We start from the raw sequence: 14,275 nt of genomic DNA on the forward strand, positions 1-14,275 counted from the left end.
TTGATGAAGTCACGATTTCATTTTTTATTTTTATTCTAGGTTTGCAGAGCCTCAGCTGCATTTTAATTTCTGCTTTTCCTGCTTTACAAAAAGGGAAAATCACACACAGGTGAGGAAGGGGCAAACCTCCGTGCTGGGTGGCTCAGGATGGAGACAGTGAAATAAGCAGAATGGCTGTATGGAAGTAATGCTCTGTAATAAGTTCTAATCACAGTCAGCTTTAATAACCGTAGTTGTTATTCACAACATATTTTCTATCTCTTATTTAAGCCAGAAGTGTGAGTTTTTAAAGTCTGCTACATTCAAAGTTCATTAATAATTGCCAGATAATGGCTACATATGGTCTGCATCAACTTTCAGCTGCTCTGGGAACAGAGAGAGTAATGAGACCGTTGTCTGAGAGACACCAAAACTACCTTCTGCAGGGCTGTGCAGGGCTTACTGCTGAGCAGTCCACACCACTCTTGACTTTAAACTAAAAAACCCTGAGCCCTTTGCTTAACCCCCCCATCAATGCCCTGATCCTCTAGATACTTAGAGAGAGGAGGGATTTTATCCTCATGAACGATTATGCTCTTTTTAAAAAGTTTATGAAATCTGAAATCACCCTAAGAGTGATAATGGGAGACAGAAATCATACTTCCGCAGGGCCGCACCCCAGACGTGGTTCTTTGGTGTCTGCTGCTAAGCAGCAATTTCTGTCCAAATAAAGACATTCATGACAGTCAAACAGAAGCCTTCACTGGGTATTTAATATGTACATTTTATGCTTAATTTTGCAATCTGTACTTTTTTTTTTAAGGAAGTCTGATAGAGCCAGAGCTCAGCTTCAGCAGGCTGTACATCAAACAATGCAACCATCGCTAGGGCCCCGCACCCAGAACAACAGCCCCAACAGCTTTCTGAGAGCTGTGTCCAGCTGTGTGACCAGCTTTCTTTGCAAGAATAAGGGGCATCTCACAAATTTAGGACAAAGTCCTAAAAAGACACCTCACTAGGGTTCTTTATGAGCAAGAAAGCTACATGTGCAGCTGAAAACAGAGTTCTGGATGTGATGTGCAGCAGTTACTCCGCACTACTGTGTTACATATCAAATTAGGAAAAAAACCTGAAAAAATTTGGATCCATTTCCCCTTTCCCTAGATTTCCTAAACTGTGCTGTATCTAAACAACAAAAGCACAAGCATCTAAGATAACCAACCCAGATACTTACCCCGTGCTTTACCGTTTTTGCAGCATGGGCAGCTTTCTTTTTTGCATCATAATGAGTAAGAATGTCAATAATGGCCATAAAGTATATTTCCTTCCTAGGAGCACCTGCAAATGGCAAAGACATGGCAGTAAGTGGGACTTTGGAGACATCTTAATCATGAGTGTTCCTTCTAACAAAGGAGATTTTATAAGGCTCAATCAGCAGCTAAGACAGGTCATCAGTCAGAATCACAGCTCTGCAAAGACCACAGGCTCAAGCTGTTCTTACTTGAGTTGAACTGCAACCAAAAAAGTGAAACATAGTTTGTAATCCTGCTTTTCTCATTGTTCCTAGATTGTTTTTAACTGTGTTATCTTACCTGGCAGGAAAAGAACAATTATATATACTAGATTACAAGAAAAGCATAAAAAAGCCCCATGAATTAACTGAGAACTACTGAAGCTGAATATACAAGTTGACTGTGAACTAGGTGAATTGACTGCATCCCCACACATCAGAATAAATATCTAAGAAATAAGTTCAGTATCAACACTGAGCATTATATGTGTCTTCTGCTTTCTGCTGTACCAAAGAGCAACCAATTTCCTTTTTCACAGAGTGAATTTATATTTTGCAATTAACTTTGCCTTTACGTGGTTACATAGAGTTCAGGATTCTGGAGTGAGAATCAACATGTTTTAACATAAAAATATTTATTACTGCTTACTTTCATGGGATTTTATTCCATAAACATCAATAGCTGGATCAAATTCCCCAGGAGCCAAGGGCAGCGAGCTGTTCAGCGTATTCCCTGGACTGTCTGGAGGGGTTCCAATAGGGTGGGTCCCATCACTTTCACCTTCTTCTTCTCCATCATTTTCTTCACACTCTACTTCTTCCTGTTCAGCTCTTTCAACATCATGAATACCAACCAGCAAACTGTAGTCCATGAGTTTTAACTGAGCAAGGAACTGGGGAGTGATGATAAGCAATTTAGCAATATCACTGAAAAATTTAAGCTCCACTTACAAACCCGAGAAGTTACAGAAAGTTGTCATCAGTTGAGAAAAACAGGCACTTCTAAGAGGGAGCGAAAGGGTGGATTAAGCAATAAAACTTGCAGAAAGATGCTTCAACTTATTAAGTTGTAGTAACAGCGCACAGGTCGCTTGCAACTTATAATATAAAAAGTCTGTAGCAGACTGTCTCAAAACCCTCAGGGAAAAATTGTTTTTTCCCTTAGTGAAGAGAAGTACCTGCCTGACAACTGTCACTCCTGTCTTGTGTTTCAATTAGGGCTATTTTGTCATTGCTCAATGTCCAGACCAGCCCCTGTGCTACCAGGCGTGCTACCATCCCGTGCTAAACTCACCCCCTCACTCCCTTTCGAGCTTCATTAAAGAATGACAAAAAAGTGCTTAAATATCCTGGTAGTGGAAGGTAGTGAAGTTTTACATCATGGGAGACAGGAAATGATGCTATATCTTCTTTAAAGTGTTGGGCCCACACTTTATATCATGTAAGCAAAAGGTGAACGTGAATAGAATTGGAATGAAGACTGAGGATGGGAATTTGGAGACCCAAAAATGAACGCACTTGATGGACAAAGTGTTATTTCAGTTTAGGGCAACAGGATAAAGCATAAAGCTACAAGAGGAGGATGGAAGTAAGGAAGGTATAGAAGCAGGAAGATGGGATTAATAGTTCTGGGTGTGAGGGGCTGGGCAGAGCTGTGCTGCAGCCTACCAGCAATGCTGCAATTTCCAGCTTGTGGGGGGAGCCCTTGCTTATGGTATGCACAGAAACAGGCTGAAAATACAAATTGTGGTAGTTCTTAGACACTAACTGGTTACAAAAAGGAAGTTAGCGCAGACCAGAGAAGAAGGGATTTAAGCCAGACTTTGGAATAGTGACAGTGATGAAAGAGATGAATATAAAATACCAGGAGATGAGAAACTACAGTTTGTTGAAATCCTGATTCTGAGAAAAAAGAGGAATTGGTGATAACAAAGTGACGGTAAATTCGAGTGCTAGAAGAAATACTGTGAGATTGAGAAGAGGTTTTAAGAAGAAAGAAGCAATTGGCTTCAAACCATTTCAATATAATAAAGCAAAAGACACTTCACAAGACCAGAAGAGATCTAAGTTTGAAGAGATGATGTACACTGATACACAAGAAGAACAGATGAGATTGGCCAAAGGCGACAGAGTGGAAGGACTCCAGGCGTATCATTAGGTACTTGATAAATACCAAGAGAGACAGGAGAAAAATGTACCAATAAACATACAAAAAGCATGAAAGAGAACAGACTCTTGGGAAAAGAGTGAACTGTAAATTAGAGCAGAACAGCTCTTAGGGAAAACGCGTGCTGCTGCTGACAGCAAAAAGACTTCAGGAGATCAGCACAAGGAAAAGATTGTCTGATTTTAAATGGAAAAAATACCCTTATGTGCTTTTTCTCAGGACATTTTCAATAGAATGAGGAGGCAGGAAAATAGACAAGAGGACATAAAAACCACAGTAATAACTATATGCCTGTTTGAACACAAGAAGGGGACCTACGACTCGACTGTGAGAGAACGATAGTAACACGAAGTACTTAAAGACAAACATGAATGGGCATAAAGTCATACAGTTTAGACTACTAGTCCATAATACGCTTAACTATAAATAATGTATGATAAGACAATCATATGTCAAGTGCTTTCCGTTGTAGTGAAATCTGAGTGTTTACACGTTCAGTACAAACTGCATACTACCAGTTATCCAACAAAGGCAGAAGACCCAATAAAAGAAAAACAAGGTTAAGGAACAGCTTGTTGTTGTTAAAATCAGGCGCCAGATCACTTCACACTGGTGATTTATGTGGATATTTAACAATGCTCCGTATAAATTTCAAAACCATAAAACGCAGCCTCTTGAGACATGATCTGGAATCTGCCTTTTTATGCACAATCGAGTAAATGATGCACATCACACACTATCGACTTTCTGGTAATAAAGCATCTTCCACGTTCACTGCCCGTACTTAAGACCTCGTCTGCAACATACCTGCTGTAAAAGCATTAATCAGCCTCAGCAGCACGTGCTAGAAGAGCAGAAAAATTAAACCCAAATAAACTTGTCTCTAAAGCTGTGACATCAGTAGAGCAGTTTTCCAGCACGGTATTTCAAATGTAACATGAACATTGGTATTTCACAAAACATTTATGTTTTCATAATTATTATCACCATAAATTTCTCATTGTTATGATGATGGGGAATTAAGATTTCCTCAAAAGCAAATTATTGGGAAATTCTAAGCTGCAGTATGTTGTTTTGTGCAACTACTGAGATACAGATCTGCTGAACCAGACAAGCTAATTCGCAGAGCTATTTTGATATAAACAGCTGAAAGTCTTATTAAGTCACAGACACATTTTGCTATCAGGTCTCTTCCAACAGGGAAAACAGATTTTAGGCTCTCAGTATAGGGATTGCAAAATATTCTGTTTAGTGACAATATTTTCAGTTATGGAAACTGAAGTCAAGCTGTGTGAACTAGTTATCCCAATATTTATTTGCTGAACTAAATCAGTTATAATAAAATATTGCATAAATTCACATGTTAACACTTCTCTATTGAGCATTAACTATAACCATCCAATTGCAAATTTATAAGAGATTACATCAAGATAGTGTCCAACTGCTATATACACACTACTGAAGCACTACTTTTGAGATACTAAGGATGGCTTAAAACTGGATTACTAACATGAAACAGAACAGGCATGGCGGTGCACAGGGGTTCTCCCTTATGGACCCCAAGTCCGCGTATGGCCTCAGCTCTGCTGTACCTCCACCTGTAAAGTACAACAACAATACTCACCTATTCCCAGGGGCATTTGGAATACTGTGCTTGTAAAGTGTTTAAGTTTTTATTATGGATAATAGGTACGTTCTTACCTCAACATCCTTTTTGAGTTTTTCAAGGAACATCTTTTTGTTATTCTCATCAATATGAATCTTTTGGCCATCGTTAATAAAATCATTGTCTTTGAACGTCGGCAGCTCTTTGGCCTAAAATAAACCAAAACTCCTGTAAGAGTGGGGTCGCAAAGAGGAGTACGGTGAAGCTGCTGGCCTGCTGTGGTCCCTCCGGAGCTCCCCTGTGCCCAAGAGAGCACCACCGAGACACCTCTCTGAGGAAAGCAGAGGCACCTCCATCGCACGCAGCCTCTGGAACTGCACCCACAGGGTTGCTTCCTTAGTTTATCCCTCCTGTAAATGGCCTAGAAGGTATAAGTTTACTGGGTGTGCAGCAAATGCAGCTAAGACAAAACCTCCGACTCAATATTTGATTTGCATTGAGCTTGTTCCAAATATCATCAGTCAAAGTGATTGGCAATAAGCAAAGTTGAAACACAATCTATACCTCATAAAAAGTGCTTGCATTGGCTCTTATAGATAAAGTCAGACTGGATTGTACTTTACATAGCGACTGTGAATGCTTAGAAGTGCCTAACACCAAATAATTATTTGAAAGCATCACGTAAACATGGAGTGCTTAGAAGTGGCAAATGCCAGAGAAGACCACTGCCTTTTAAATACGTAATTAAATATTCTTGATGTTGGAGCACTAGTTGATTATTGTCATCTTTAGTTCTCCCATGAAGTGGTTTGCAACAGCATAAAGGAAAGCCAGATAGCGTAACTACAGGATTCAGTACTATGACCCCTCTGTTTTCAAAGGACGACGACTGGAAACCCAGCAAACCAACAAACAAAAGAGCAGTTTCCTTCATGGTATCTGGTCAAGTAAATCAGAAATAATAATAGCTCTACCATCACCTTTAATCAATAGTAGGGAAGAATAGGTTTTCTTTACAAAGAAAATGTTGCAGAAAAACTGAGGGCTTCAAACCTCAACGACCATGAACTAATGGCTACTTAAAATAATTTCCCCTTAATTTGAAACTCCTCCTGCTAGGAATAAAAAGCAGCTAATATCAGCCTACCACAATGTCCTGCATAAGATTAACTAGTCAGGCACAACTTATAACTTTATTGGAGGTGGTATTTTTCTATGACATTGTTTTCTTCCTGCAACACAGTAAAAAAAAGAATCTCAAGAGGTCCTTTTCTCTGCTCTGAAACACGTGAGCATCACAACAGGTCCTGAAATGTCCTTGCAGACATTCATGATGGCCAAAAGCTCTTTTCGCTGTTGGGTCGTGTGTAGAAGTGGCCAAAATATTCAGTTCCCCAACTGGCCAAATTTATTTTTTTGGGCCTGGAATTTGTGAATTGCTCAAGACCCCACAATGCCGCTTTTGTCTGGAAAAGTGAGCCTTTTCTTCCAATAACTGCTCAAAACCACTTAAGCAGTTAGCATCATTTAAATAGTTATGAATCCACCATAAATCCATTGCATCATGACACCTATAATCTCTGGAAAAAAAGAAGGTGTTAGTCTGATGGCTCTGAATTATTACTGTGCTGCACCTAGAACACTATGGTATATTAAAATACCCTCTCATAGATACCTTCTGTTTTAATTTAAAGTAAAAGGAAAAAAATCCAAGCAGCTGAGATGGGGGTATGACCATTCATCCATCCCAAAATGCCCCCATGGAGGAGTCATCCTGCAGTCCTTTGCTGCTTTACAGCACAGTGGGCATTGATTTTCATTCTGGCCTATTCAGTAAGTGGTTTAGGATGAAAATGAGCAGGGAAAAACATCAGATAAGCATTCCAGACTAACAGCTGTAAAGATTATCATACACAATCAAGAAAACCATTCCATGGACAAGGGCTAATTCTGCAGAGACGGGACTGTAGATTCAGGGATGTTGCCAACACCGGAGAATGGAATCCAGTGCGTGGGATGCTTAAGAATGGAGAGGAGATTCGTATGAATTAATTTAAGATGAAACAATAATGAAAAGAACACAGGAAACCAAGGTCCCTCTATTTCCAGCCCAAAGTCACACACACACACACACACACACACACACACACACACACACACACACACACACACACAAAATCCTCATACTATCTTTCCACCTAGTATATCCAAATTATTCATTAAACCAGGCAGAGTTTAAAGTGAAACAAACCTATTAATGCTAAAAACCCCTCTATTAATGCTTATTAAAGCTGGGGGAGTGAGTAAAGAGGAAGGATGTGCTTGTGGTTAAGATGCTGAGAGGCAGGTTCATCTCTAGGCTCTGCCACAGACTTCCTGCACAGCATGGCACCAGCCAGCCAGACCCAGCAGGTGGTGGGAGTGGGAAGCACTTCTCCACAGAAGACAGTCCTACTTTCAGAGAAATAAACTTCAATGGCAAGCAGTGTCTTTGTTGGAAGATGCTGGAGCTGGTAAGTCAGTCATGCAGGTGCCACCTTCCACTTTAACCTTGTCTCTGATCTATTTTTAATAAAAGTGAGCCAGCAAATCTGACACAGCCGCACTCCTTGCCTACCATCACATGACCGAAAGGGTACCCCCAAGGACATTCAGGGCACTGAATCAGTGCTCCAAAAAGCCAAGCTCTTCCCTGCCTCATGTGTGTTCTTCCCCCAGTCCTCAATAATCCCTCCCAGGATTTTTTTTATCCGAGGTCATTTTGCTTCCCCCAAATGCCCGTAGCTGTGAAGGCCTGGCAAGTGCAGAACTGCATAAATTAAAAGCCAGTGCCAAGGCGTGTGAAGAAAAAGGATGTAAAAGTAGCAGTTCCTGTATAAGAAAACGAAGCTACAAAGCTATGTGCCAGTGGTTGCCCTCGCCATGGTACTTGTGCGATGCCCCCCAGCCTATTCTCTTCCCTCTCTCTAGGTACTATTAGGCAAATCTTTTCTCTGGTGTGCTAGGCAGTATCATTCTTCATATTTAAAGCTGAATAGCCCTAGGATACTGTTGCAGTCCCAAATATTACTAATGCCAGCACTAGTAATACTTTAACTGAATTGTGAATTTAGGAATTAAAACCTCCAAAATATGCGACTAGAAGGGCTCTTTTAGTTATTTAAAATTAGTAATACGTGTGTTCATGTTGAAAAATCTTAATATGTAGATTTTCTTCTTACGCACTGAAATAAATAGAAAGAAAACCACATTCTGGCTGTTTTAAAACACTATGTGAATGAAAAAATTGAGACTTTGCTTTAATGAAATAATTGGTACAGTTAATTTTTAATGAAGTCTCAAATATTTCCAATGAAGCAAAATCCTTGTTGCAAAAAGATTCTCCTAGAATGTAATTCATTATAATGAACATATTACTATCATTAAAGAGCTAAATATTTTAAGAGCTGCACAGGAGATGAACATCTAACTACTTCCACTAAATTAATAATAGATTTTCTTTCTGAACTATCTCCGTCATTTTTAATCCCCTACTTAAAGATGCAAGAAAGGCACAATAGATTTTACAAATATGAAGTGTTTATTAAAAAAGCATGTTACTTGCACACTTCAGGCTGCACTCTGAAGTCTGCCGTGGTCACACAGAATTTTAATAGCAGGAAGATTTCACTGCCTTGGAAAAGGCTGAAAAGCAGTAAAGTTTTGCTTGACTGAGATGACAGAATGTGTAGAGCCTGATACAAAATCTGAAATTATGGCCCAGCCCACGGGCATTGTTTCTGAAAAAACCCAAATAATTCTTGAAAGGTAAAAGACAGAAGGTTTTTTTGAATATGAACATGAAAATAGTTTTTTAGATTTCTTAACAGATCTCAATTCAGCATCTTATCCTAATGTGTTGAAATGGCTATTAGCTTTTCTTCCCCCCAAGGGGACTTTTGTGCATTACGACCAAAAATACCGATCGTGGCTAACATTAATGCAGGCATTTTGGAAGCAGCTTGCTAAATCACATGTGGGACAGTTACATTTCAGAATAAATACTGGATTCAAAAAGGAAAAAGACTAACTGTCTTCATAACTCAGCAGTACTTTCTCACCTAACAAAGGCAAAGATTAGGCTGCGGGAGGGATGTTGCGTAGCAGTCTTGTTTGTTTGGAACTAGCCAGGAGTCCCACTATTCACACAGTGAGCTGTGGGAAGTCTGGCTTAGAGTTTGTCATGGCTGAAAATGGTATAAAACATCTGTCATGAGTGAAGTTCCACACCCTGCTCCTCCTTTTCACAGCAAACAGCTCACATGCAACTTTTTTATTAAAAAATTAAGTTAGATTAACTTTAGACTGACTCAGCAGCATATATGGAAAGCAGTTATTGTTTTAAAAAAGGATATGATGCTTAAAGAGAGTTTGCAATAATTTGGTACAGGTGGTTTTGGACTGAAGCAAAAGTCTGGAGTTACTAGATCTGCAAGATGAAAGAATACCTAAATTTTTTCTTTGGATGCCTGAACTTGCAGCTTCTTCCTTCCAGTAGTTATGGGAGCTGGGTCCAAAGTTCTGTTGTACAATTTGCTTTGTCCTAGACAGGGGTTTCTAACCAAAGGAGGATCTGCAGCCTTCACTTGCCATCACAAGACTGTAAATGGCAATAGAAAGAGCTGTAACCAGAAAATGGGGTCTGAGAGACAACACTGGACTGGCTTTAGCCATTACAACTGGCATTTTTGTAGGACAAAAAGAATTTTGCAGGACATTGTAGATGGATCAGGAATTCAACCATGTATCAAAATAGTAACTATATGTCTTTTTTCAATGCTCAGGGAAATGCATCTGGAATTATCCCTAGGGTTAATGTCTTCCTGCTGCAAAACAAGCATGCAACAAATAAAACACAAGACAAACTTCCCCTTTCATTTTTTAAAAAATCTTTTAACATGTGGAAAACAGACTTTTAAACAAAAGACCCAAAACAAAGGCAAAGTAGTGACCTGTTTTGAAAAACAGTATGGGGTTGGTGTCATGTGAAGGCTAGATAGTGAAATAGGAACCTGAATCCTGAATGTCTATCCCTACTTTGCAATGTACTGCAGCGTGAGGTTTGAAAGTTATCATCTCTGTATATGCAACCTTCAGATTCGTATTCCACAGAGAAATCTAAGACATGCTCTGCATGGCTGCTGTGTGAGACTGGCATATAAAGCAAATAATTTTATTAGCGATTTCAAAGAAATGCTGTTCTGAAATGAGCAATTTTAAAACAGCAGGAAAAAACAGCTCAGATTTTGGGATGCTTTATGAAGTTTTGTCTATTGACATCAAAAGAAAAACCCTAATTCAAAGTGCACTAGTTTTGTTGCTAAGCTTTGATAGTAAAATTCTTCCTTGAGTTTTAATTGTCCTCTCAGAAATCAGTCAATTGCTATATGTTGCAATATATTACATAAAAATAAAGCGAAGACATGATTTGTTACCTCTAGCAGGATCTCCCAATCTTATTATCAGCTATGTATTTTGCATGTGATTTTACTTTGGCAATTCCCCCCCCCCCCAAAGGAACCTGAATAGAAAACCCTTTGTTCAAATTAATTTACTCAACTTTTTTATGCATTTATGCTTACCTGTGAAACAACACATACCACAGAGGTGGCAATGCAACCAGTTTTAGATTAATTAAAAACCAGAATACATGAAATTGATGATGATGATGAAATATGGTGGGCTTCAAATTCAGTTGTATTTTACTTCTTCAAATTTCCTTCTGAGATGCTAACTCACATGCAATACGCTTACTTCTTTGTAAATACAAACACACTCTGCTGTAACTGCACATTTGATGTCATACTGCAAGTACAGCATCACTGTGAGCAGGCAGAGCATTGGGGAGTTCTCCATTATCCTGGTTTCACTTAAGAGGGCAAAATTGTTCAAGCAATGAATAGAAAATATCCACTATTAAAGTAATTTAAAAATATTAAATTAAAAAGATAAAAAGAACTAAAGCCTAAAAAGAAAAAAAAAGGAGCAGCTGTCAGAATTTGACAACTGTTCAAACATACTGTTCTTTTTAAACTCAGGACATCTGTAAGTGCATCTTATGATACTTGTTGCCAAGAAAGTGATGCCTTTATTATTAAAAAATATCACTTATTATGCAAATGAAAGGAATTGTGTGTTAAGGTGAAATCTAAGAGATGGAGCTTGTCTCTGCACTAATTATCTCAAAATATTGAAATGACAGTTTCAGAGCTTATCATCAATATGTTAGGATATTAAACAGTTGAAGACAGTCAAACAGAAGATAAACTGAAAGCAGGACAGAAGAGTCACTGCAGCCAGCTCTTCCTCCTAAAAATTTGATTAAAAATATTTGAACACTAATACCTATTTTTACACTACAAAAGTAAAGTAGAAAAAGACTTTTAAATCCAAGTTCTTATTTTATGATCTTTCTGCATAATTGGCCGCCTTTTATTTATTAATTAACAAAAGAGTAACTCCATAGGAAAGAGCCTCAAGAACATCACCATTTTAGCCAACTTTGCTGTTTCAAAGTAATTCACCTAAAATTTGCAGCCTCCATTAGAATGCAGCCAAAAGACTCACTCGTCTGTTTTCTGGCTTCTGCAGCTTTAAAGGCAGCTAACATAGCATGCTCAGTGTTCTGGAAACCATTTGATTATTTGAATATTGGCTTTTGAAATTAAATATGAATTACTTACAAGCCCATTTAAAAACTCCAGCCCTGCCAGCCATTTTAGCTCTGTATGTTAGCACCAAAAGCCTTCTGTCTTTTATTACTTTTCTGTTTTTCAGAAGTGAATAGTAGTGGATGCCTTTATAATAAGTAATTAAATAGCACTGTCATTAATTGGAATTTATTATTATTAATGTCATTTCAGGGTGATATTAATAAATTGATGATTTAACTTCCCTCCGGCTAAAAATTAGCTAATAAGTTACTACACCAGCTAAGTATTTGAGACTGTCTGGTTTTGTTTAATTATTCAGAGCAATTTCTTCTAGCACAGGAGATGCCAAAATTTCTTCAGAGTATGTGCTAAAAATACCCTCCCCCCTTTTCAAGATAAAAATTTTTCAGGCATTTTAACATCCTTAAGATTTGGCTTGAGATTCCCACAGAAAAGAACATTAAGTCTGAAACAGAGAAAGCTACTTAAGAGAAAATGGAAGTGAAAATCATGCTGCAGGCCTTTCACTTCCCAGTTAGGAATCACAGGCCATTTACATAGCGATCATGTGGAGATACCTCTCACAATAGTAGGTCTTTAACACTGCTCAGTTTCAAACCCAAACTTTCCTTGTCTATTCCTATAAACAACCACCCTTTATATTTAAGCTTTATTTATCAAAACACGAGTCATTATAGTGACAAACCACTGCAGCTCTAGTGCCTATTGTAGGCAATTCAGATTGCAGTGACGATGAACGTTCTGAACATCTACAACACAGACATGGGGCATTGTATCCTTGTGACCCTTTCAAATCAAACAGCAGACTCACATACTTAGACAAAAAACATGTAATAAGCAAACCAGTATTTTTCCCTTGCTTGAACCCCTAAAGGTGTTTCTTAAGGTGTTTGTAAAATGCTGTTCCTTCTATGAACTTAGAAGTCTACACAATTAATCCACTTTCTTAGAAGGGGAAGCTTGTGACTTTGCTGCTGCACTGCATTGGCATTTGAGGGGAATGATGAGTAGCAGGAGGCTGTCCTAACAGCCCCAGATCATCTGCTTGCAAGATCAATAAGCTGTGTAGCTCTGTCTCTAAGAAATCTACTTCCTTAAAAAAAAAAAAAAAAGAAAAAAGGTGTGAGATTTAAAATAAGAGGAGAAGTTTGGGGACCCTTTTTTTAATTTCCATATTTTTTTCATAGAGGTACTCAAAAAGGGAGGCTCTAGACGTGTTGAAGTTGTTGGGAATTTTTGCTATTTGCCATATTGAAGTTACGATTTCACATGAAATTTAGAGAATAACTGTTGTATACAGTTATACAAAACAACACAAATTTTGTTTCAACTTAGCTATAATCACGTTCAAGAGTAACTCTGCCATGAACTTACATGGGAACAAAATTTAAGGCATGGTTCCTTTGAGGGTCTCACTCAACCTATGAATGGCAGTACGTGTGTACTATTATTTATTATTATGAGACATGTTCCTAAAACTGCTCAGAACCACTGCACTATGTACCTGTAAAGTATCACCCCCTCTTTCGCTGATTATATGTAACATTGTTAAATTTTACCTTTCCAGTTCAAGCATTAACAATGCAACCTGAAGCAGTCCCACCCAAATAATTTGCCCTCCTCATTTCTATGAGATTATTTCAGTACTACCAGGCAGAGGTTTTCAATGACACTAGGTATCATTTCTAAGACTCAAAGGTTAATCCCTCCGCTTTAAAAACACTAGAGTTGTTCTACTAAGGAAGAACAAAAACAGACCTCAAGAAAAGAATGGAGACCATTCAAGACATGATCTTGAAGGCCTGGTAGAGCAAAAGAGCTAATGCTGACTACTGTAAATGCAGTTGGCATTTGGGACATGGCAGTTGCCTAATGCTGGAAGAAGAATTGTTTGGTCATACCTTAGGAAAAAGTAGAAAAACAACTTTGCAGAGTCTTTCATGCAGCAAGAACTGCAGGACTGACAGCTACTGCATGTTCCTTACTCCTTACTGCAGCTGCGTTATCTGTAGAAGACTTAAGAGAGGCAGGTATGGCAAAACTAATGCTTGGGAGAAAAACAAATGATCTGAATGGAATTTGGGGACAACATAAAGTGAAGTCTTTTAAGTGAATTGCTGAATGATCTTATGATAATTCAGAAGGAATGTGCTTGGAAAAATTTAGAAAATGAGGGGCATGGGCTCCTAGACTTGACTGAAATTTGGAAATCTAAGAGTCCTAGATGATGGAGACTATGCTCCACCTTCAATTATCTGTAGAATCTCTTGCCAAACCTCTCTTAAAGTGCCATCAGGCTATTTGACTAAAACATCAGAGAAATGTTGATTTTGAGAGCATTAGATTTTCCAAGTGAACTGAGTTGGAGACAGAGAAAAACAAAGTGATCAATTTCCTTTCAGAACAAAATTTCAGCCCAGAATTTGAGGGATTGTCTCCCATTACAGCTTCATGTACATCAAAGTCTGTCAGTTGTTTGCCCATTTGTATGAGCTTTACATACCCAAAGATTCTCACAA

At 38.5% G+C, this 14,275-nt stretch overlaps 1 protein-coding gene across 1 annotated transcript in view; it reads right to left on the reverse strand.

The window, feature by feature from the left end:
- The window catches only part of PIP4K2A (phosphatidylinositol-5-phosphate 4-kinase type 2 alpha), a 109,697-nt gene that overhangs the window by 1,512 nt on the left and 93,910 nt on the right, over positions 1-14,275 (reverse strand). Inside the window, exons 7-9 of the mRNA XM_084280581.1 lie at positions 5,139-5,252; positions 1,920-2,163; positions 1,214-1,317 (exon numbers count right to left, since the gene is read on the reverse strand). Coding sequence (XP_084136707.1) covers positions 1,214-1,317; positions 1,920-2,163; positions 5,139-5,252 — 462 coding nt within the window. The remainder of the gene's footprint in view (positions 1-1,213; positions 1,318-1,919; positions 2,164-5,138; positions 5,253-14,275) is intronic.

Source organism: Gallinula chloropus (genome assembly GCF_964237585.1).
Source record: "Gallinula chloropus genome assembly, chromosome: 2".
In the NCBI taxonomy this organism is placed as follows: Eukaryota; Metazoa; Chordata; class Aves; order Gruiformes; family Rallidae; genus Gallinula; species Gallinula chloropus.